Here is a 23,140-nt window from a genome sequence, read left to right as displayed (position 1 = left end):
GTGTTTGAGTCCTGAGAGCCACTGGGCACACCCCACCTCCACCTTTGAACAGGATTCCACTTCCACCGTCAAGTTCCCCAGAATCAAACCTCATAAAGCCCGGCATAATTCATGAGGAAATACAAATAGTAAACAAACATGTGGGGAAAAGGTTCACTCTCCCTAGTAATCAGAGAAATGCAAATTAGAGCAACACTGACGAGCCATTTTCTACCTATATAATTAGCCCAAATTAAAAAAAAGAATGTTAGGAAAGTTGTTTTGAAATAGGTATGTTCACACACAGCTGGTGGCAGTATAGATTTCTATAACCCTTGAGGAAAGTAATATAGCAACATCCATCACGAGCCATAAATAATTATGCCTACTGACCCTGGAAATTCACCCTAAGGAAATCATTCAACAGGAGGGGAAAAGCTGTTTGTAGGAAGATGCTCAGTGCAACATTTGCTGGGAACACTGGAAACAACTCAGTATTCAGCAGGAAGGGAATGGCTGAGCAAACGGGGAGTGTATCAGCTCCTGCAGTGTTACGCAGTCATACAAAATGATAATTAAGAAGCCCGAAGCAGCAGATGTGGGGGAAAGAAAGCAGAATGCAAAACTGCCCATGTGCACTGTGGTTATTATGATATAAAAATACAGATGCTCCTCAACTTATGATGGGGTTATGTCCTGATAAACCCATCGTGAGTTGAGAATATTATAAGTCAGAAATGCATTTAATACACCTAACCTGCCGAACCTCATCGCTTAGCCTGGCCTGCCTGAAACGTGCTCCGAGCACGTACATTAGCCTGCAGTTGGGCACAGTCACCTCGCCGCTGCTGCCCAGCATCACAAGAGAGTAGGTCCAGCATATCACCGGCCAGGAAAAGAGCAAAATTCAAAATTGAAGTACAGTTTCCAGAGTGTTATTGCTTTCACACCATCGTAAAATTGAAACTTCGTAAGTCACACCATTGTAAGTTGAGGACCGTCTGTATTGTGTGCATAAGAATATGGGCAAGGGGGAGCTGGGCATGAAGACAACTGGTGTTTCGGGGCAACAGGGACAATGGAAAAGTCTCCTCCTTCCACTACTTTTACTAATACAAACCCCAGCAGAACTGGGCCTTGGAGAACAGCCTTGGCGGGTCTCTGGTCATGGGCTCTGTCTCTGAGGGGGACATGGAAACACTCCGGTTCTTCATCCCTGGGCATAGGGCCACACTCCCTGATCCGACCTGGAGGTCGGAGAAGCTGGCCCTCCTCTCCTGGGTGGGGTGGGGGGCACAGGAGCCGTGGGAAGCCCCTCCCATCTTACCATGAAGCCTGGGGCACAAGTGCAGCTCCCAGTGACGCTGTGGCAGTCGGCCCCATTCTGACAGGGGCAAGGTAGCCGGCAGCCATCGCCATAGTAGCCAGCAGGGCAGGACTCATTGCAGTGGCGGCCAGACCAGCCTGGCTGGCAGGTGCAAGCTCCAGTTACTGGGTGGCAGCTGAGCAGCGGAGAGAGGAACAAGAGGACAGTCTGGTCAGGGATGCGGGCATGTCCCATCCTCTGCCCACACCAAGTCTGGTCTGCCCGGGGTAGCACATTCCAAGGGCCACGGAGGCAAAATTGCTTGAGGCCTCATTTGTTTGTCAGAAGAACCCAAGATCCTGTGGTCTCATTAGCCCCCCAAAAATGAGGCTCATGGTAGTTATATAATTTGCCTAAAGTCACATAGCAAGTGGCAAAAGCAGGATTAGAACACAGGTCTCCAGACTCCCAAACAAGTAGTCTTTATAGTACAAATACACAGAGACCAAAGCAGAAGACAGCCTTTTTTAGTCCCTTCCCTTCGGTACTATGGGGTCCAGTGCTTCACCCACTCTGCACCCCAGGCAGATGCCTGGTGTGGGGGCAGGCACAAGAGGGAGACACCGTGGCACATCACAGGTACTCAGTGAACATCTGAGACCTCTGGGCAGATGCCTCCCCCCCCCCCCCCGCCAGCGTCTGCACTGGAGAGGATACCCTCTATTTGCTTTCCCAGGGCGATTGAAGAGTGAGGGAGATGGACATGTCCATCCCAGACCTGTCTAGGTCAGAGAAAGGACCACTTGGCTCTAGGCAGGAATTGCCTGTCATGACCTCTAGAGGGTGGGGCAAACTCTGGTTGGCAAAAGTCTGAGCCAGCAGCCAGTACCATTCATGACCAGAGGGCATATGGGGTGTGGTGACTGCGCTTCTCAGAGCTTCTGCAAGTGTGTAACTGACTGATGGCCCCAGCTGCTGTGTCTGAAACCCATCACCACATTTGCTCAGAGGCCACACACCTCCCCTGGGCTGCTCCCAGCTAGAACATAGCAGGGATATTGAGGTCGGCATATTCCTGGAAGATCTGGGATTCCTCTGATGGGCAACTTTGGCTTAAAGACTTAGCACCTTAACAAACTTTCTTAGAACTGTGCTGCAGTCTAAGGCCTTCCTCCCTCCCTCCCTCCCTCCCTCCCTCCCTCCCTCCCTCCCTCCCTCCCTCCCTCCCTTCCTTCCTCCCTTCCTTCCTTCCTCCTTCCTCCCTCCTTCCCTCCCTCCCTCCCTCCCTCCCTCCCTTCCTTCCTTCCTTCTCTCCTTCACACGGGTCAGAACTGCATTGCAGTCTGCCGCTCTCTCAGCCTCCCCGCCTCCTCCCCAGTTCCCCTCACAGCTCTCTCCTTAGTAAATCTCTTATACTTCGCATCTCCTACTGGGAGGGCCCAGAGTACACTCCAGAGAAGATACTGGATGGTAGAGATAAGCCTCTGAGATTCCCTGTGTCACCTTCCTCCCTGCACCTGAGTCCAGCTGAAGGGATGTGGCCAAAGGAGCATGCTCTGGGCTGGCAGAGGTGCCTGGGTACAAGTCTCAGTTCTGCTAAGTCCCACAAGGACATGTCTCTGTCCGCCCTGGTCATTGGAAGATCTCCAGTGCCTGGCTTATATTCTCAGCCCAATTAAATATTGGGCATGAATAATACTTTTATTATAAGTAATTATTTTGTGTTATTGACTTGTTTCTCATCTGTCTCCCCTACCAGATGACAGCTCCTCAGGGGAAGGCCTTCTATTTCACCTCTGCGTTGTCACCCAGCAGGGTCCCTGGTACCCTGGGGATGCTCAGTACATACCTGGCGAATGAGATAAAGAAAAACTAACTGTATGAAGCCCAGCCAAGGTACTTCTTTTCTGGGAACCCTGGTTTCCTCACAGAAAATGAGGGATGGACGGGGGCAGACATTCCTGAATAGTTAAGTGCAAGTAGCTAATAATCATTTTGGAAAATGTTGAATTATTAACTAATCTCATTAATAAGCGAATCAATAATTAGATATCACTTTTTCTCTATCACAACAGTAAAAACATTTTTCTTAAAGAAATAATATTCAATGCTGGTAAAGGTTTCTGGAAAACAATGTGGGGATATATATCAGGAGTCCTAAAAATATTCAGACTGTTTGGTCTTGTAATTCCATTTCTAAGAATCTGTCCTAAGGAAATAATCATAGTTGTGGGGAAAGATTTATGCACACAGATATTCCCTGAAGCATTATTTATAACAGTGGGAAATGGAAGCAATTTAAATAATAAATAATATGTGACCAGGCTATTAAAGCACCAGGCAATTTACACATATTTCTAGTCATCGAATAAGCCTGTGAGTTAGACATAGTGCCTCTATTTTACAAATGGCACTTGGAGGTTATGTGACTTGCCCAAGGTCACATAGCTAACTCTGTGGCAGCTGGAATTCAAACGCAGGTCTGTCTGACCCTACTCTTGTCTGCTGCCTCATGCCGCCTCTGAAAACAGGGTACTGGTTAAATGGATTATGACAATTCACATGAAAGAATGTTAGAGAAGCATTCAACTGTTTTCCAAACTATTTAATGATATGATATAAGGTTAAGTGAAATAAGCAAACTATATACAAAGTCATGATCTAAAATGTGAAGAAAGCGATACAGATACACACAGACATGGATGATGGATAAACAAATTACAGCAAAATGGTTTTTGTACTCCCCTCTGGGTTGAGAAATTATGAGTGATTCTGAGTTTTTTCTTTAAATTTCTACATATTCTCTAATGCTCCCAACTAGAACATCTATTATATTTATTAATAGATGCAAAGCGATAAAAATTGTAAATACGTTAAAAAGAAGAATGCACATAGAAGATGAGTGTTTGAAGACTTCCTGACCTTCGTGGTTCCAGAAAAATTCCTCTCTGATCTGAGCCCCGCACTGTAAGGGGAAATGCCATGAGGCAGGGAGCCCCATTTGCTGGCACTGACCCTGCGCCAGCAGTGGGGCTCTTCCCTCTGTTCCAACACTCCGAGCAAAGCCCGTAGGCAGGGCCTTTCTCAGTTCCAACTTTCTAGGGGCCTCCTCTGGGGTTTTGACTTAGGGTTAGAGGGTGGCTCAGTCACAGTCGTGGAGATGACATGCTTGGACCCAGGAATCAACCTGGCAGGCAGCGTTGACTGCAGAGATCAGCTCTGCCCAGCCTGGGTGATTTTCTAAAGAGCATCAGGCATCCTTCTGCCCTTCCCATCAACAGAATCTCTCACTTCAGGTCCTCGCTCAGGCGGGAACACCACCCCGTGAAAAGCAGACTAGACACACGGTGAACCAGCAAACGCTGACTTCTAAGCATTCCCGCATTTCCCGCTTTCCATCGCAGCTGCCAACGTTTTGGCTGCTCTGGGTTTTTTCTCTGCGCCAATTTCACTTTTTCATTCTGAGAACCAGAAAGCTCAAAACCAAACCTGAAATCATTTCTTTCTCTCTCCTTTTATGTTCTAAAATTCTATTTTAAAAAGCGAGACCTCTATTTTCTTAATTTGATGGCTTGTCAAGTATTATGAAAATCCCTAAATCCCTCTGAAAAGAGAGTGGGGAATGACTGCTGACAATGACTGAGAAACAAGCCCCTTCATCACATCTTCCTGCTGCCTCCTCCCAGCGGTGGCAGAGCCATTCCCGTGGGTCACATGGCCAGCCAGTAACTGCTGGGTAGGCTCAGGCAAAAGTCATGGACATCTGGTGGTTAGGCTAATGGTTCGGTTTGCTCTTTCTTTTTCTTCGCTTTTCTCCCATTTTCCCCAGACACAGATTAATCACAAGTTAACGGGAGGCCAAAAATTGAATAATACAGGATTCTTTTCAGGGTGGATTTTTCTGCCCTTTCCCACCCCCACTCTGAGATTACTATCAATGTTGCATCTGTTGGCTAAAACAAATCTTTCAAAGGTAATACATGATCGTGGCTGCTGGAATTTGTCTGTGACAATCCAATTGTGGAGGGGACATGGAAAAGGCCCAGCACACAGACACTCTCTTTCTCAAGGTTATTCTTTATGAAGGAGGATGGTTTCTTTGTGTGTGCTACAAAGCGTTTATAAAGGGAATGAAGCGTTGAGGAATCTTATCAGCCACTTCTTCCTTCCCGAGGCATGTGGACTTGACCTCTTTGAAGCAGCCTCTCCAGGGGCTTGGGCTGGATGAGCAGGGTTTTCTTTGGTTGGGGGCTGGGAGTACTTGTCTCCCTAGGAAAGAGGCTTGAGGCCTTGCAAGCCGGTTTGGTGGGGCTCTGTTGTAAGCTCTTACGACAAAAATAAGCAGAAGCCGGGGAAAACGAGGCTAGGCTTTTGGGAGTCCCACGCTTCATCTTGTGTGAGTTGGATGGAAGCTTCACTTTCAAAGACCCCACGAGAACATTTACCCCCACTGGGCTGATGAAAGGTGATGGGCAGATTGGGAAACTGAGACACAGAGAGGAGAAGCAAACATATCAGGACATTTGCTCCAACAGAGGTAGTTCTGAGGCCAGGACTTGGGCTCCTCGGGCCCCACCAGAACCTGCGGCGGAGCTGCTTTGGGATGAGGACTATAGAGTTGCCCTTCCACTTTCCTTGGATCCCACGAGAAGGCTCTAGAATGGGACAAAGTTTCATGGGAAGAGAAGAATGACCTGTGTCCACACAGAGGAAGAGAGCTGTTCTCTGTGTCCACGAGAACAAAGCCAGTGCAGCATGAGAGAGTTCAGTTAGACCAGAGGCTCTCAACCTCGGGAAATTTTGCCTCCCTTCATCCCACCCAGGAGATATTTTTGGTTGTCAGAACTTGGGGGTGGGGTGTTGCTATTGGCATGTAGTGGGCAGAGGCCAGGGAAACTTCTAACATCCTAAAAAACACAGGACAGCCCCCCACAACAAAGAATCATCCAGCCCCAAGTGTCAACAGTGGTGAGGCTGAGAAACCCTGAGTTGGCCTGAACACAAACTCTGTAAATGTTGGGGGCTCAGTCACGGGGGCAGGGTGCCAAGAGAAAGGAGTGAAATGTATTTTAAAAGCAGGGCAGACATCAGCTCAGGGGCAGAGTGCTGAGGCTGCAGACATGGACGAGCCAGGCGCTCCTGCCCTCAAGGAACCCAGGCTGTGACACAGCTCTCTGCCAGGAGGCAGGCATGCAGACACTGAGGAGCCCCGCCTAGGGGGTTGGCTGCCAGGAGCTCTCAGGGGGGCCCCCACTCCTAAGCAGCGCTACTGCCTCCCAGTCCCTGAAACATGACACGCATTAAAGACAGTAAAGCAAATAATCATCAATATTGGATGGGCTGAGATTAGCGACGGAGAAGAGGGAGTCCTTCCAGATTAATAATGCATCGAGGACTCCTTCAGAGGAAGGATAAATTATGCAGGGCATGGCTGCTCAGGCACAGGAGGAAAACAATAGCTCTTTAATTTGAGGGTTGGTTGGATCTATGTGGCAGGGACTCACCCTACATACGACCTCAGCAGCAGCCTTGATTTCTGCCCTGGAGAGGGTCCTCTCTTGGCTTCTATGCAGGGGTGGGGAGTCCTAGTGCTGTCCTCCAATCATGGAACAGTCTGAGGTAGCTACCCAGCCCACTGACCAGCCATGCACAATTCCTGTGTTTAGAGCTTTAGAGCTCTAGCCCTGCCTGCCAGTGCAGATGCCACCTCCTCCAGGAAGCCTTCCCTGACCACCACAGCAGTCTCCAGCTCCAGGAACTAAGGACTGAGGACAGATTCCATCTAAGCCGTAACAGTCACTAAGATGACTCTGCTTGCAGGCTCTTGGGTGATTTGTGGAGAATCAAAAGCTGGAAATGGAGAGGGGCTGAGGCTAAGTCCTGGCTGTCCCAGAGTCAGGGCTGCGAACAGCAGCAGCATCCACTGCTTGGAGCAACCAGTCCTTCCCTGAACTGTCCTGCACCCTTTGCCACCCAGATAAGAGGCAGCCACATAAAGGGCCGTGGAGGCGTTTGTCTGGGGCTGACAGCCTCATTTATTAGCAGAGGGAGGGGTCCGCTGGTACATGAAGTGAAGGGAGATGGGAGAAGTGGCCCAGAGCAACTCTGGCTTCTCTGCTCCCCAGATTCGGGCTCATCTGGAAGCAGGGGTGAGCCTAGCTTTAGCCCAGGTGTGCCCAAGTCCCAAAGGATACACAGTACAGGAGAGGCTGGCCCCAAGCCAAGGCCCTGACAAAGCGCCTGCTCTCTGTCCCTCCTGCTCCTCCACACTAGCCAGGGGCTGCTGGGACAGCCCCCGCCAGACCCAGGCAAGCCACCCTGACTGTTAAGGTCCCTTCTAGTACTGATCCTCTGTGGCTCTTGCTTCTGCCCTGGCAGTCCTGTTTCTGGGTTTGGGGTTGGGGAAGCTCTTGGCTAAATGTGGAGCGTGTGGAGGTGAAATATTCTCTCGGACAATCCTCCAGAGCCAGTGACATCCCAAGCCCAGCCTTCCCAGCCCCTCCTGGACTGTGTGGCTCTACGCCACCCCGCCCTGTTCCCCTGAGGGTCACCAGGCTCCCTCCTTGTTCCTGGGTGTGGAGTCTCAGGTTAGCCCATTTTCAATGCTGACAGCCAAGTGTGGTGACAGAGGCAGGTGACCTGGGCCCTGGTTCTGTCTGTGTGGCCCGGGTTTTCCCTTCTTTTCATCAAAGTGGTCAGCAAAGATGATTGCTGAGGTCCCGGCTCTTGCACTGTCCTACCTGGATGACTAGGCTGGAGGTGGCGCTCTGTGCCCTGAGCAGCCCCCTCTTCACCTGTGCCCACCCCACTCGCCTGCAGCTTGTACCTGATGGTGTTGTCGGCATCACAAGGGCAGGGCAAGGTACAGCCTGGGCCGTGCAGGCCCTCGGGGCACAGCCGCTCCTGGCAGCGTGGGCCTTTGTAGCCAGGTTCACACTCACAGGCGCCAGTGGTGGGCGAACACTGGCCCCCGTTGTGGCAGTCACAGCGCTGCGAGCATTGGAAGCCGAAGGTCCCGAAGGGGCACTCCTCTTGGCACCTGCGGGACAGCAGAAGGTGTTGAGGTTGTGCCCCTCACCTGCCCTTCCAGATCCATCCATCATGCACCCCCCAGCGTCCAGACTTGGGCCTGGCGTGCTGCACCCCCTTACAGCTTCCTCCCCCCTTCCCTCTCCTCCTCCAGGAAGGATTCCATGATTTAGTCACCCCTTCATGCCGGGTCCGTCAATTCCTCAGCACTGAGTTTGTGCTATCGTATTTCATTAATTATAGGCCTTATGTGTTTGTGTTTTCATTTTTTGATTGCAGTAAAATATATATAACACAAAATTTACCATTTTAACCATTTTAAGTATACAGTTCCATGGCATTAAGTACATTCACACTGTTGTGCAACCATCACCACCATCCACCTCCAGAACCTTTTCATTTTCCCAAACTGAAATTTCTGTACCTACTAAACACTAAACCTTATGTTTTAAAAATATATTTTAACATTTTTGAAATCAGTAAAATCTTATAACTGATGGCATGTCATAGTTTAATTATCAGTGTTTTTCATTCTTAGCAGTATATAAAATAATGACGCATCTTACAACTGGTGGCATCTTAGATTTGATGAAATGGGATAATTTTATTTCTATTCACTGTCTCTATTTTTTTTGTTGGTTTTTTTTTGAGTCTTTGGGGCAGATGTATAGTCTCCCCTTGTCATACTAGAAGACGTATCTCCTCTGCCAGTGTGGAACTTCCCTGAGTACAAGCTGTTAGCAGACTGGAGAAGTCCTCTTCCTCAGACTGGGGACCCCCTCAGGGCCGGGGCTAAGCTTCTCCCAACAACTGGTAAGTCCCTTAAAAAGCAGGACTGGTCCCCCTGTGTCCTTCTGCTCAGGCCTGGTACTTAGAGTCACAGCATCATGATAATTATGTGACTTACAGATGCACAGCCATTGGTCATGGATTCCGGGGGGGAGGGTGTGACCCCTGCTGCTGACTACCTGGCTTCCTGGACATGCCCAACACCCCAGCGCAGGGCCATTTCCCAGGGGATGCAAATCCATTGTCATAGCAACTGGATCCTGACAAGGGGTAAACCTGGGGGCCTGTGGGGTAAAAACGGGGGGGTGACTCCTGTGTCCCAGAGACAGCAGGAATGGCCTCTGCGGTTATGGATTATCCGTGTCCCAGCATTGCTTCGACGGTGCAGGGAATGGAGAACTGACCTACAATTCCGCTCCCTCGTCATAAAACGGGATAACAATGAGACCTCACCTCATTGTTTGAGGATTAAAGGAGACAGAGTGTATAAACGTTGAGAAAGTTGTCCCGCACATGGTAAGGGCTCAATTAGGAATGTAATTTATTGTTACTCTTGCAAATATTGTTTCTGTAATTCTCATAACACAGCCCGTCTGACCTTCTGCCTCAGATTCTGGTACAAAAAGCTCGAAGGGAAGAATTCCAAAATGTTAAAAATGGAGTGGACCTGAGGAATTAGAGTGTTTTAATTGTCATGTTTTCTCATTTTCCAGGTTTTCTACATATTTTATACAATAATTGAGGGGGGGAAGCAATAAAAGATGTTTAAAAAAACACATCCTTAGCTTCTTTATTAATCTCGTGGAGTCTTGAGTTGGAAGCAGTGCTTTCCACAATAGGCCCGGAGCTCCTGAGCCGGGGCGGCCTCGGTTACCTGTTGTGAGGATGAGTGGCCAGACACCAGCGAAGCAGTAGCGGCCACCAGCAAGGACCCGGGGGATGGAGCCACCAGTGTGTTGGGCATAAGTCTTACCACGTTGGGGTGTCTCTGTCTCTCTTCTTTGTTGCCTTGAGCCTACAACGACTGAGGCCTGAGGAGGGTGACAGGGTCTAGCCTTGAGGACTTCCCTCACAGGAAGATGTCACTCACCCTCCCCTCTCAGAGCCACTGTGGCAAAAGGACGCTGGCAGAATGAACAGGCAGCAGGGGTAATGACAGCTACCTCGCTGGGCACTGGATAGAGAGGGACTTCTAGCTGCACAGGCCCCAAAGCACGTCCCCAGGCCCCTGAAGCAGCAGATATTCCCATAACCCTTACTTTACAGTTGTGGAGGCTGAGATGCAGACAGGTCAGGTGACTCTTCACCCCCAGAGCATTTTCCTACAAATCTTGCTGCATTTTAGCCAGTCTGAGGCCTCGTGAAAGGAAAGAGAACAGAAAAGAGAGGGAGGAAGAAGAAAAAAAGAAAAGAGATATATGGAGAAGGAATGGAAGGTGGAAGACAGGAAGGACAAGAGGACGCAGGATAGGGGAGGTAACAAGGGAAACTGAGGCAGAAGGGGAGGACACAAAGCATTGAAGAGCTAGAAAATCACTACTTGAATCGCTAATCCCTGTTCAACCTCAGAATGGATTTTTCCTGAAGTCATGGAGCTTGGTTCTCCTCAGATGTCTCAGACATCAGGGGAAGGAACCCAAGCCAGGAGATACCTCTTGACTCCTCGTCCCTGACACTGGAACACTCCTGTTCCCTCCCATCCAGCAGCATCGGGCAGAGCCCTGAGCAGTGAGCTTCCTCTGAAGGGCACTTCCCCTACCCACCCTGCCATGTTTATGAAGGGACTGACTCCACAGCCCCAGCAAAAGAATCTGGAAATGAAATATTGACATCCTAATCCATTTACATAATCAGCCTCTTTTTTTTTTCTACTCACAATTTAAATAACTTATTTATTTAGAGATCAAGCAATGACTGCTAATGAATTTTACACAAAGCACGCTAATAACAGGGCCTGTGGAACAGAAGGGTAATCACAGCAGGAATTAGTTTTCTACTTAAACATCCTTCCTTTGCAACATATCAATCTAATGTGTCTGATATTGCCATTAACAACCAGATACATTGCTCAATTAAATTACAAAATGAGCTGCAAAACCCTCGTTATGTTTCGTGTTTAATTTGCACTGGATTCTGCCTATCTGGGGAGGCTTGCATTATTACACCCACTCAATTTTAATATGCTCGTGATGATTTGGGGTGGGTTAATGCAGCTGTCACCTACAAAATTAATGGAGGCAATTTTACAAAATATTAAATACCAGGCAGCCCATTTAGGTGGGAAACCCAAATGTTACCTGGCCCTTCAGTTGAACTTGTCTCTGTAGTTGATTGGCAAAGCTTGCTAGAGGACCGTATGGCTTTTGGGATTTCTCTCTGCCCCAGGATCATGGGCTGGGACCCAACAAGAAGAGTGGTTAGGATGACTTCTCCATTTGGGACATCCTGGCATTGAAAATTGGGAGTGCCAACGAGGCAGGGCACACTGGTGTTGAGTCCAGCCAGGTGGAGCCCTGAGCCTGCTCATCTACAACACTAAATGGGCTGTCTTCCTGCTCATGTGAAAGTGGACTGAAACAAAGGGGCCCTGCTCTGGTTCTAGGGTCTTCCGGCTCCTGTCCCTCCTGGTTCATTCTGAGTGTTTCCTTACTGGGGGAGATGGTGAGGATGGGAAGGTGGGCTCACTGCTTCAGTTCTTTCTCCCCCACTTAGGCCAGAGACCCAGTCTCTGACACAGTTCAGGGAGGGATGGATCCCCAAACGTAACACCCCATGTTCTGTGCTTGGGAAGCTCATGGAGACGTACACTTGTTCACAAAGAGATCAGATCTGTCTTGAAGACTTCAGGCTAGGGGTCAGCAAGTCTGCGCTGACAATGACAAAGCTCTTTTCAGGCTGTCACTAAGGAGTTAGGCTGACTCCAGTGGAAGTTGGAGGAGCCCAGTAACGTTGGACAGAAGGACTCATTGGCTGATTCAGCCCCCATCCGTGCTTCCTGATGTTACCTGGGCCAGGAAGGCAGAGGAATGGCGAACAACCATTCTCCTTGCCTCACCTTGTTTGGGAAGAGTAACAAAACCCAGAGTCGGAGATGAAACATGGGTCCTCCAGAACCAGGCAAGGGTGTGAGAGCCTCTGCTCCCCGGCCCTCTCTCTGCTTGAAGACATGCATGTGGCTGAGAGTGTGAGGGAGGAGGCGTAGCCTGGGTCCTACAGGCAAAAAACTCCGTCTCTGAATTCACTGGCCACCAGACACACTGGTCATTGTTTCTCATTCTTCCTTCACAGCACCTTCCTGTCATCCTAGCATCCTTCCTCCTGTAGCAAATGTGCGCACACGGTGATTCCTCAGTTATGTGTTTGTGGATTACCCATTCTGCAAGGCTGGTTTGATCCCAGGACATGGGTGTCCTTGTTCAGTTTGCTTTCAAGCCACAGGCCTTCCGAGGATGCAAACTGATGTCATGATCCATTTGGCAGAACTCACAGTAGGCATAAAAATCCCCTTCTAGAAGAAATCGTGCAAAATGTGCAAACTGAGTTGGCACTCTCAGCTTCTTTGGATTATGGGTGCCATTACCTCCCTCTAAGAGGGCAGAAAGTAGAGAGTGCATGGTAGGTGCTCACCTGCTTCCCCAAGTGAGTCAATGTAAGTTCAGGGCTCAGGTCACTGGGCTGGGGGAGGGGGTACACTCAGCAAGCCAAGGGGCAGGGAGGATAAATTAATGAAACTCCCTGGCAGGAGGACTCAGAATACTTTCTGAAGAAGGAATGGGAAAGCTGGCAGGAGAATGCTGTGGGCTGGTAAACCTCAGCTGGTCTCTGCAAGGCTGTTGTGAGAATGAGTGAGATGACATCGTCCTTACCTGTCCCCCATGTATCCGGCTGTGCAATGGCATTGTCCAGTCACATGGTCACACTGCCCTCCATGGTGGCACGGACAGTCCTGGCTGCAGTTCTGCCCAAAGGTCCCTGGCGGGCAGGGCTGTGCGCACACAGCTCCCTGAAACAGAGGAGGGAGGACACAAACAAGTGGGGATTCGGAGATGCAATCCGGGGACCACTCTCTCCTGGAAGTGGCACAGCTGCTACAGCCCAAGGGTCCACCCATCCCCTCCGTGGGACTTTCTCCTCAATTACAGAAGCACAGAAAGCTGGATATCATGGCTCCAAAGCCCCATTTTAGAGACGGGAGACTGAGGCCAATTTGCTCATCCCATTATTCAGCACACATTTATTGAGTGCCTGTTGTATACCAGGCACTGTGTTAGACACTAAGAATATACACATATGAGTAAGATTCGATTCCTCCCAGTCTACCGGGGAGAGAGACAAGAAAACAGGTAACCCGAGTACCAGATTTTAATTGCTCTCACACTGGTACACAATAAAGTGCTGAGGAAAAACAAGGAAGAGACTGTGATTAAACGTGTAGTCTGGAAACACATTCATCTCCATTCCTTTCCTAAACCCAGCTAACATGAGAGGAGAGAAGGAAAGGTATAAACCAGAAGGATAAAAGGAATGGGAGAAGAGACCGCAGAAGACAAGAGATGTCACATAATGGAAGATGGAAGAGCAGATGGAGGAATGGAACTGCTGAGGCTTCTGCTTTCTCAGCAAGGCTAAGCGCCAGCAAAGGAAGTGTGGGAAGTCATCAGGTTGCTCCGTAACCTCAGAAAGCTCAGGAGTCAGAGACACCAGGAACTGCAGAAGGCCAAGGTGCAGGTGAAACAAGAGAACTGTTTGAAAACTTACAAAAGAGGGAATTAGACCCCAGATGTTTTGCCCCTATTTCAAATAGCCAGGTGACTTCCCAAGACCGGCAGTTTCCTTTTAGACATGTTGACCCACATTGGCTTTGGACACAGGGACACCAAGCATAGCTGGGGGTGGGGGACTGTGCGAAATGGGCGTGCTGGGAAACCCTGCCTGCTGAATGAGCAGACTCTCTGCTCTCCTCGCTTGCTCTCAGCTCCCAGAATGTTCATTCCCAGATTATACTCCCTCTGGTAGGATTCTGGAGGACTCTTTTCTGGGGACACTGAGAGCTCAAGAGGAAAGACCTATGGATACTGATATTTGAGGATCCCATCAGCCAACAACCACATCTCCGCCTTCCCCCAGGCTTCCAACCAGATTTTCTGAGGCTCATGGTAAAACATGAGCAGGTGGCCCAGGATCACTACGTATCCGAAATGAGGCTCTAACATGAAAGATTCTAACATAAAGAAGACTTGTTAGAAGACTTCTAACAAGAAGGCTTTAACATGAAAGAAGACCAAAGCAGACAAATAGACAAAAGGAACAATGCAGGGAGCAAAGAAAACAGAAGAAAAGGCCTCTGTTATAATAAAAATGGATATCCTTAGGCAGTTAGATGAAGTATTTGTATCTGTGAAAGAACAGAGAGCTAAAAAGGGGGTAGCCAGAGAATAGCAAATAGTGCTTAAAAAGTAAATATAAGATGACAGAAATTTTAAAAAATTGCAATAGAAGAGCTGGAAGATAAAGGTGAATAAATCTTCTACAAAGCAGGCTGGAGAACGAGAGAGAGAGAGAGAGAGAGAGAGAGAGAGAGAGAGAGAGAGAGAGAGAGAGAATACAATAAAATCAATTAGAAAATAAGTCCAGGGGTTCTGACATCTAATTAACAGGGCTTTTAGACAATGAAAAAGAAAAGTGGAGGTGGGTAAATTAAATGAGAAATATAATACAAGAAAATTTCCTAGAATGGAAGGATGGAAAGCATTGGTTTCTGAACTGAAAGGGCCTATATAATATTCAGCACAAAAAATGGAAAGAGACCAACATTAAGCCCAATTGTTGCAAAAATTTTACATTTCTATGGATAAATAAATGAGTCTCGAAGTTTTTAGAAACTCACATACAAAAGATCAGGAATCAAAGGTATTAGACTTCTTAACCGGAAACTAGAAGACAATGGAGCAATGCCTTAAAAGTTTTGGAGGAAAATAATTTCCCACCTAGAATCCTACACCCACCTAAATTAACATTCAAGTGGGGGATTCAATAATGACATTTTCAAATTTGAACAGACTCAAAAATTTTACTTTCCATGAGTACTTTCTCCGGAAGCTACTGGAAGATTTTTTTTTCCATCAAAAAGAATTATCCAAAAAAAAGAAAGACACGGGTTTCTGGAAATAGGGACTCCACAGAAGAGAGAGGTGAAAGGAATTCCAGGATGGTGGTGAAAGGAATCCTAGAATGACAACTATGCAGCAGGAGCAGAAGCAGGCAGGAGTTTGTGAATGTGGCCTCAAGATCAAAACAGAAACGAAAACCAAACTGAGAGATTTCTGACGTGTCTGACTTTATGGAAAGGCATTTTAGAGTTCTGCAGAGAGATTTAGGGATCAATTAATAACAATACATATGTGGGCACATGTACATAAACATTAAAAAATGATTTAACCAAATTGTAATAAAACTCCATTGAGAGGGTGAGGGAAGGGTGCCCGTGTGCACGTGTATGACAGAGGCGCATCTTATCCTACGGTAGGAAGTCAATAGATTCAGCAAATGTCTACAATGGCAAAGCCAGGAAATGGCAATAAAGCATGTTATGAAGAATTATGCAGGGAAATGCCAGAAGAAACTAGGAGATTTGAATATGTTTGCCTTTGGGGAGTGGGCTTTGTGAATGGGGCAGGGGATGACTTTCCCCTCCCTCCTGTATTAGCTTTGTGGTGATTAGATAACTTAAATTATACGTATGAATCTTAGGTCTTTATCAAACAGAAGTCTGAACCTGCTCTTGTCTCCTGCTGCCCTTCCAGTCTCTCCTGCACCAGAGATAGTTACATCTCTTACAGAGATGAAGGATTCTCCCACAATTAATTAATCAATTAGTCCAACACATAATTATTAAGTACCAATAATTGCCAACCCTGAGGAAGCTAGTTTAGTCAGGAAAATCCTGCTGACCAGAGACATCTTTCAATATCATCCAATTTACTTGTAATGAATTAAGTGGGAGGCTTTTCAGCTCTGATTTCTCTTCCACACACATAGGTCAGACAGTGAGGGGCTGAGAGTGGGGGGGGCGGGAGGAGGAAAGGGAGGATTGAGGGGACAGAGGCAGCCGCCCAGAACTGTGAGATGAGTGCGTGTGTGAGGAGAGGGGCAGGGAAAAGCTACCAAAGGAGGGGTCCTTCTTCCTCCTGGAGGTGGTTGGGGGGTGCCCTGGGTGTGGCAGGAGCCTGCCTTTCTCACTGCACCCCGAAAGCTCTAGGGATTCTTGAAAGAAAAGAGGAGTCTTTCTGGACACCATGAGTCAGTCCTCTGCAGCCCTGGCCTGGAGAAGGACGTTGATCCTGACAAGATATTTTGAGTCACCTTGGGGGGCAGTGTTTATACCTCCTACCCCCCATCATGGAGCCCTGGGGGGCCCTCACGTACTTACACCCGACCCCACGCATACACACATGCACACACCCCATCCATCCTATTAGGCTGCAGGTTCCTTTTCTCTTCAGAGCTCCTGAGACAGGACCAGGGCCCCCTAAGGAGGGCAGGGGGAAAGTCTGGTGCAGAGGATACTGCCTTCCAACACTTTGGGGGAAATTAGGCATCCTGGAGACTTTTGGGACAGGTGGGTGAACAACTCTTTTAGCCCCACTCAGTAGTCCCCAACTGCAGGCACTGCAGGCTCCTCCTTGGGTTTGAGCTACAGGGACCTTAAACAAGTTGATACCTTGCAAGGCCTGCTGCCGGGTGTGGTGGAAAGAACACCGGCCTCAAATCCAGTGCAGGACTTGCCCTCAAATCCCAGTTCTACCTCCTCCCAGATGACTGCAGAGAGTTTTAGGGATAAATTAGTAACAATACATATGGGGGCCATATGCACATAAACATTCAAAAATGGTTGAACACGGTAAGTTATGTGATCATACTGGACCTCAGTTTCCTCATCTATAAAATGGGAGTGGTAACCTCAGGTCTCCCAGGTGGTTATAAGGATTAAGTGAGATTAGAAATGTGAAGGAACCTGACTCTGGGTGATGAACACACAATGGGATTTATAGATGATGTAATATACAGGTGACATTGGGTAGGAGCCCAGTATAACCTGGGACTGAGAAGAGTGGACGAGAACCTCGTAACTAGTCAATTACTGCTGGTTGGAAAAACAGCCTTTTGTGGGGAGGCAGGGGGAGAGGGCAGGCAGGAAACGTCAGTTTAAGAGAAGGCTGTGGCCTTATAGTTTCTCTCCTGTTATTATGAGCTAAGTTATTTCCCCCCAAATTCATATATCTTAACCCCAGCACCTCAGAATCTGACTGTTTGGAGATAGGGCCTTTATAGAGGTAATCAAGTTAAAATGAGGTCATTAGGGTGGGTCCTATTTCAGTGTGACTGGTGTCCTCATAAAAAGAGACTAGGACACAAGCAGGTACAGAGGGACAACCACGTGAAGACACACGGAGAAGACGGCCATTTACAAGCCAAGGAGAGAGGCCTCAGAAGGAACCAACCCTTCCAACACTTTGATCTTACACTCTGGCCTCCAGGACTGAGAGAAAATAAACTCTGTTGTTGAGGCCGCCCATCTGTGCTGCTTTGCCCTGAAGGCCCTATAGACGTGCTCTATAGACGACTGAGTGTGAGTCTCCACTTGCAGTGGGATCTCGGGCTGTGTGGCATCTAGGAGGTTGGAGATGAGGGGAAGCAATCATCCTGCTCCTCTCAGAACTGGTTAGACCAGTTAACTGGTTTTGTCAAAATCTGAAAACCAGCCACACTTTAAGTGGAAGGTGGCCAAATGGAGCATAAAGGAGGGGCCAAGGTGGGGAAAGGACGCCAGACCACGCCAATAAGACAACTGCTTCTCCAAGCAGCTGAAGGCATTTCTAAGTATCACTTCTGTCCCAGACGGCAAGGATGCCCTCAACAAACAGTGAACAGCAGGTGGTGCAGGTGCCGTGGAGATGAGCCAGCCCACAGTCCAGGGCACGGAGCGCCGTGAATCATTCTTCCCAAACCGGAGCGTCTGTGGTTGTACAACCTCAGCTCCAAACGCCTCTTTCTGGCCCTCCATGCTAACTGGTCCTGCACCCCAGCTCCTCAGGCCTGTCGTTTGCATGTGTGTGTGAGTGTGTCCATGCACATGCACATGAACACACTGTATCCAGTCTCCACCATCAGATGGGAAGTCCTGGAGGGGGGGGAGCGAGCATATCTCCTCCTTTCTCCATGTCTGTTGGCAGTGCCCTCTCATCAAGCTGCTCACACCTGGTCTCTCTCCTCTGAAAGGTCTCAGAGCCCAGAAAAAGAAAGAAAATAATTCCCCAGGCTCTTGCAAATCTCCCTCCTGGAAGGGGCTCACCACAGCTGGGCAAGTGGAGTGTCCTGTGGGCACAGTCAGGGGCTGGGGGCCAGGAATCTCTCCTGGTGGCTCTTCTCCAGCTCTGCACAGCGCCTCATTTATTTGGGGAGCTGCACTGTGTGAGTTAGCAATTGTATTCTTCAGGTCTCGGAGCGTGGCTGAAGCCACCTGGGGGCAACAGGAAAGTGAAGCCACAGAGGATGACAAAGCAGGGCCATTCTGCCCAGCACTGTCTCCTTGGCCCCTGCCCTCCCTGGGAGGGGCCTCGGGCCTGAGATGCAGCTTCAAGATACTTTGACTCTGCATGCATAAGGGGTATTAATAATTCATACAAATCTGCAAGTTAAATGCTGTGTCAAAAATAGAAATGCAATTGTCTACAATAAAAAGTAAAAACCTAAAGTCCCCAAATCTAAAGCGTCTATTGACAGTTTCCTGTCTTCGGAAAGAACAAACCTGTCTCTGTGTTGGGGAGAAAAACAAATCTCTCCATATGTTGCCTTCCTCCCTTACCCTCTACAATCCCCGGCCTCCATCATTCTCTCCAGAGAGGCCGTTGGAGGCACAGGGCCTGCCAGTGGCCTCTCTCTCCCCACCTCCTCACCGACCTCACTGGCTGCTGCTGGGTCCCCGAGGACACAGCTCTCAGGTGCTGGGGTGCTGGAAGCTGGCTGCAGATGAGAAGGCCTTTCCAGAGAGTGGGTCAGGGTGGGAGAAATGGGCAGGTGTGAGACAGGTGGCAGCAGCCCCTTTGTCCTCAGAAGAGACAGACAGACAGACAGACGCCAAGGGTTGGTATTCAAGAGTCAGGAGACCTGGATTCTCGCTTCACCTCCCTCTTAACCAGCAGTGTGGCCTTGGGCAGATCACTTAGCTTCTCTGGGCCTCAGTTTCGTCACGTAAGAAAGGAAGGTATTGATTGACCAGTGGTGTTCAAACATCTTAACACTGGGAGACCCTGTTTGTATGTGAAATCTTACCTAGAACCTCAATAGAGAAAGTACGTAAAGTAAAATGGAGCAGGGTCCTAATTATTAGACTCCCTATCCCCACCATTACCCTCAAGAAACCCAAGGGTTCTGGGAAAAACAGAAGAACATGCCATGGCTCCAAATGCAGACCTGCAGACAGAGTTGGCTGCCTCAGAATCATCTGAGGAGCTAATTAAAAATAGAGATCCCCAGGCCCCAGAAGGTGTCTGGTGGAGCCTGGGAATATGTCCTTCACCCCAAACCTCTGTGACTCCGGTGTGCAGCCAGGTTTGGGGGCTGCCAAACCACATGACCCCCCAGGTCCTTTATTGCTCTAAAAAAGTCTGGCAAATCTGTGCCTACACCAATGGGCCCTGCTCACCCCGCGTGACCTAGACGTTCCCAGCCTCCCCAGGTATCCTGCTCCTGCTGGCAGCCCGGTCCTCTCTAGCTTTGCAAAGCTTCAGGCCCCAGGGGGAGGCAGCCAGCTATGTCACTGAGCTTCCCCCACAAACAAGAAACAGGAAAGTCAGCCTGATGAGTCGCTGCTTCTGAGGAACTTGGGTCTGTGAAGGGTGAAGCAGGGCTTCCACAGGTGGAGCGTGTTGGCTGAAAGGAGGCTTGTGGATTGTCTGTGGCATCCAGGGATCCATAGAACAAGTACCTGTGGAACACCTGAGTTTGCAAGGCACTTTGGATATACCCGTCCTCATCTGAGTCTTCTGCCAACCACGGCAGCTAAGAAGGGCAGGCTGACTATTGTTATGTCAATTTTACAGATGGGAAAGCAGAGTCTACAGTAACTGAGGGCTTTTTTCAGGGTCAGCATTGGGCGTGAGAGCCCATGGCAACTGAAGTGAGTATCTATGCACAAGGATAGAAGCAATCTATGAGAAGAAGTCAGCTCTTTGGAGGGACCACAGACTTAGACAGGTTAAGCAAGTTGCCTTGGGTCACACAGCACTTAGATGGCAGCCCTAGGCTTCCAAGCTGTGTCTAGGGCAGTGTCTAATGATGCTGATGACCATAACTAGGAGAGAGGGTATTCAGGGCGGGAGAGGAATTCAGCCCTCCAGTGCGTGTGAGGCGCGCTCAGACCTCTTACAGTGCCCTGCCCAGATCCCGCGGGTCCACCTACCGTCCAGCCTGGGGGGCAGGCACACTCGCCAGTGATGTGGTGGCAGGTGCCCCCATTCTGGCAGGGGCAACGCAGCTCACAGTGAGCCCCATGGCTCCCAGGTGGGCACAGCTCCTCGCAGCTGCATGGGGAAGCAGAGGTGTTAGATGCAGCAGCAGCAGCTCAGGTGGCAGGGCCCCAGTGCTGCCGGTTCCAATGCTCTAGGGCTTCCCAGGAATTACTGAGTTCACAGTTATGAACTGTACTAGGCCTGTCAGCTGAGGTGCAGTCCTGCTTCCTGCCAGGAGGGGAAAGCAGGGCTCAGATATAATGAAGTGGAACGCATGTGCTTTTAGTGTAAAGAAGAGTGTTCTCCTAGGCAGGGAGAGCTGAGGAAGCCTTCCCTAAGAGGGTGACATTTTACTTGAGTCTTGAAGTTGAGGTTAGTTTCACTAGGAAAATGGGAAGAACGGCAGAAGGAACAGCATAGGCAAAGACACTGAGAAGTGGACCTGGAATCTGGCCTTCCAGAATCTGCCTGGATGCAGAAAGAGGGAAAATCTGGGGCATGCTCCCCTTCCAGGCTCTGGAAGGGTCTCATGTACCATGACAGGCTTATGTGCAGGGACTGGGCACAGCTGAAGTGTGGGGGAGGATTTGCATAGGGTCTTGACCTTGGGCCTTAGTCCAGTGGCCCTGGCCTTTAGCTGGAGCTGGCCAGATATGGGGGCAGAGAACACTTGCAGTCAATGTGTCTGTGGCAAGAGTCCTTGAGTGTCCTAGCAGGATCTAGGGTTGTTGGGGGGACCACTGAGCCTCTGCTGTGTGTGTGTGTGTGTGTCCGTGTGTGAGTGTGTATGAGTGTGTGTGAGTGAGTGTGTATGTGTGTGTGAGTGTGTGTGTGTGCTTCAATCTTGCCTTTGAGGGGGTCACAACTAAGCAGCCTGGAGGTCCCCTGTCAATACAGACTTTTCAGGGAACTGGAGTGAGGGGCTTTTTGGGGTCTGAGGGGAGAAAGTAGGGGAAAGGAACAGGCACAATAAACTCCCCAAATCTATGCCTGCTATCTGCCCAGGGCCCTTACTCCTTCTGTTTCAAATGGCTGGAATGGCCAGGCCCTAGGAGAGCAGGCATTTGGGTTATGATCAAAAGAGAATTCCATGTGAAGGTCTGAGTCTTGACCAGGAAGGAACTCTTAGGAGGAATTTACTGAGCTCCTCTGTCCATGGTAGCGCCCATCCCTGCATAGACTCAGCTTGCACCAGTCACTCTGGCCCGACAAGCAGGGCTCTAATATTTTGGCAGGATATTTATCAGGACTATCCTGAACTTCCATCTGTCACCCGGCCCACCTGAGCAGCAGGTGGGGACCATGCAGCTGCCTGCTGAGAGAGCAGGTGGATCCGCGCCCCCCCCCCCCCATCTTGTTCGTTTTACTCACTAGACTCCGGTGTAACCAGGTGCGCAGAGACACTCGCCGGTGCGGGGGTCGCAGCTGGCGCCGTGGAGGCACTGGCACGGCAGCTGACAGCCCTTGCCGTGGGTACCTGGCGCGCAGAGCTCCTCGCAGCGCCAACCGCGGAAGCCGGCGGCGCACACGCAGGCGCCGGTGATGGGATTGCACAGGGCACCGTTCTGGCACTGACACCGGTTGCTGCAATGGGGGCCCCAGTGGTCGCTGTCACAGCCTGAAAGAGAGGAGCCGGTCAGGGCTGAGGGACCCAAGCACTCTGCTTGGGGTGGGGGTGGGGACCCGATGCCCAAGTGGCTTTCTGTACCTGCAGCGCTCTTCCTTGGACGGGAAGTAGTAAGCGGTATCTGGGGGGAAGTTTTGGCGCCTCCTAACCTCCATCAGCTCTTCTGCTAAACCACCCAAATAACCATACAACCTAAGAAGCTTGTTTCTTCAACGCAGCTCCCAATTGAGGCCATTCTATTCCAACCAATGCCTCCCGAAGCCCCCGCTCCTGTATTGAAATTCTGGAACTGCCAGCTGTTTACTTCCCTCTGCCTTTGTTAAACTCTTCTTGGTTGGCTGTCTCTGTTCCTCTTAGCCAGGCCCTTTTGCTTCGGGTCTGCCACCCCTCTTCTCTGTGGCCCTACTCCCCTTCTTGGTACCTCCGCAGCCCAGCCCAGCCCAGCTCCCATTCTCTATCTTTCCCAACTATTTCCCTCTCATCCAGAAACTCATTAGTTTTCTTACCTCTTGCACCTCACTCTCCTTGAACGTGTCTTCTAACTCTGTCCCTCCCCCTGCTCCAGTTTTCTGCCGCCCTTTCCTGTCTCTCCCTCCTGTTGCTTCTCCCTTTCAGTAATGCCTACATCCCTGCCCCCCTGCCCCCGTTGCTTCATCTTCCGTTCAATTTCATTACTTTCCAAGCAGCCAACTTCAGAAGAATCAGGAAAAAGAAGGTGACAGACAGCCTTCAAGATCTTTATATGTAATTAAATGTTTCAGACTGATACCTTTGCAGAAACGCATACTCTACAGCTGTGGAAAGGGGCTGAATGGCAGAGCGCCAGGTAGGGCATCAGCCTGCTGTCACTTCCCAGCCTGACCCTCACCTGATGCATACAGGACACACAACAACAAGATG

General features: G+C 49.6%; 1 protein-coding gene across 11 annotated transcripts in view; it reads right to left on the bottom strand.

Moving 5' to 3' along the window:
- MEGF11 (multiple EGF like domains 11) overlaps positions 1 to 23,140 on the bottom strand; it is a 368,017-nt gene that overhangs the window by 53,508 nt on the left and 291,369 nt on the right. For all 11 annotated transcript variants that reach the window (XR_012494704.1, XM_074327539.1, XM_074327538.1 and 8 more), the window contains 5 exons: positions 21,985 to 22,231; positions 20,565 to 20,685; positions 12,970 to 13,106; positions 8,112 to 8,324; positions 1,307 to 1,481 (listed from right to left, as the gene is read on the bottom strand). Coding sequence is in view for 10 of the 11 variants with exons in the window: in XM_074327539.1 (XP_074183640.1) it covers positions 1,307 to 1,481; positions 8,112 to 8,324; positions 12,970 to 13,106; positions 20,565 to 20,685; positions 21,985 to 22,231 (893 nt within the window). In the remaining variant the exon portion in view is untranslated. The remainder of the gene's footprint in view (positions 1 to 1,306; positions 1,482 to 8,111; positions 8,325 to 12,969; positions 13,107 to 20,564; positions 20,686 to 21,984; positions 22,232 to 23,140) is intronic.

Source organism: Rhinolophus sinicus, linkage group LG03 (genome assembly GCF_036562045.2).
Source record: "Rhinolophus sinicus isolate RSC01 linkage group LG03, ASM3656204v1, whole genome shotgun sequence".
Classification (NCBI taxonomy): Eukaryota; Metazoa; Chordata; class Mammalia; order Chiroptera; family Rhinolophidae; genus Rhinolophus; species Rhinolophus sinicus.
Note: the sequence above shows the minus strand (reverse complement) of the source record. Positions and strands in the feature narration are given on the sequence as shown.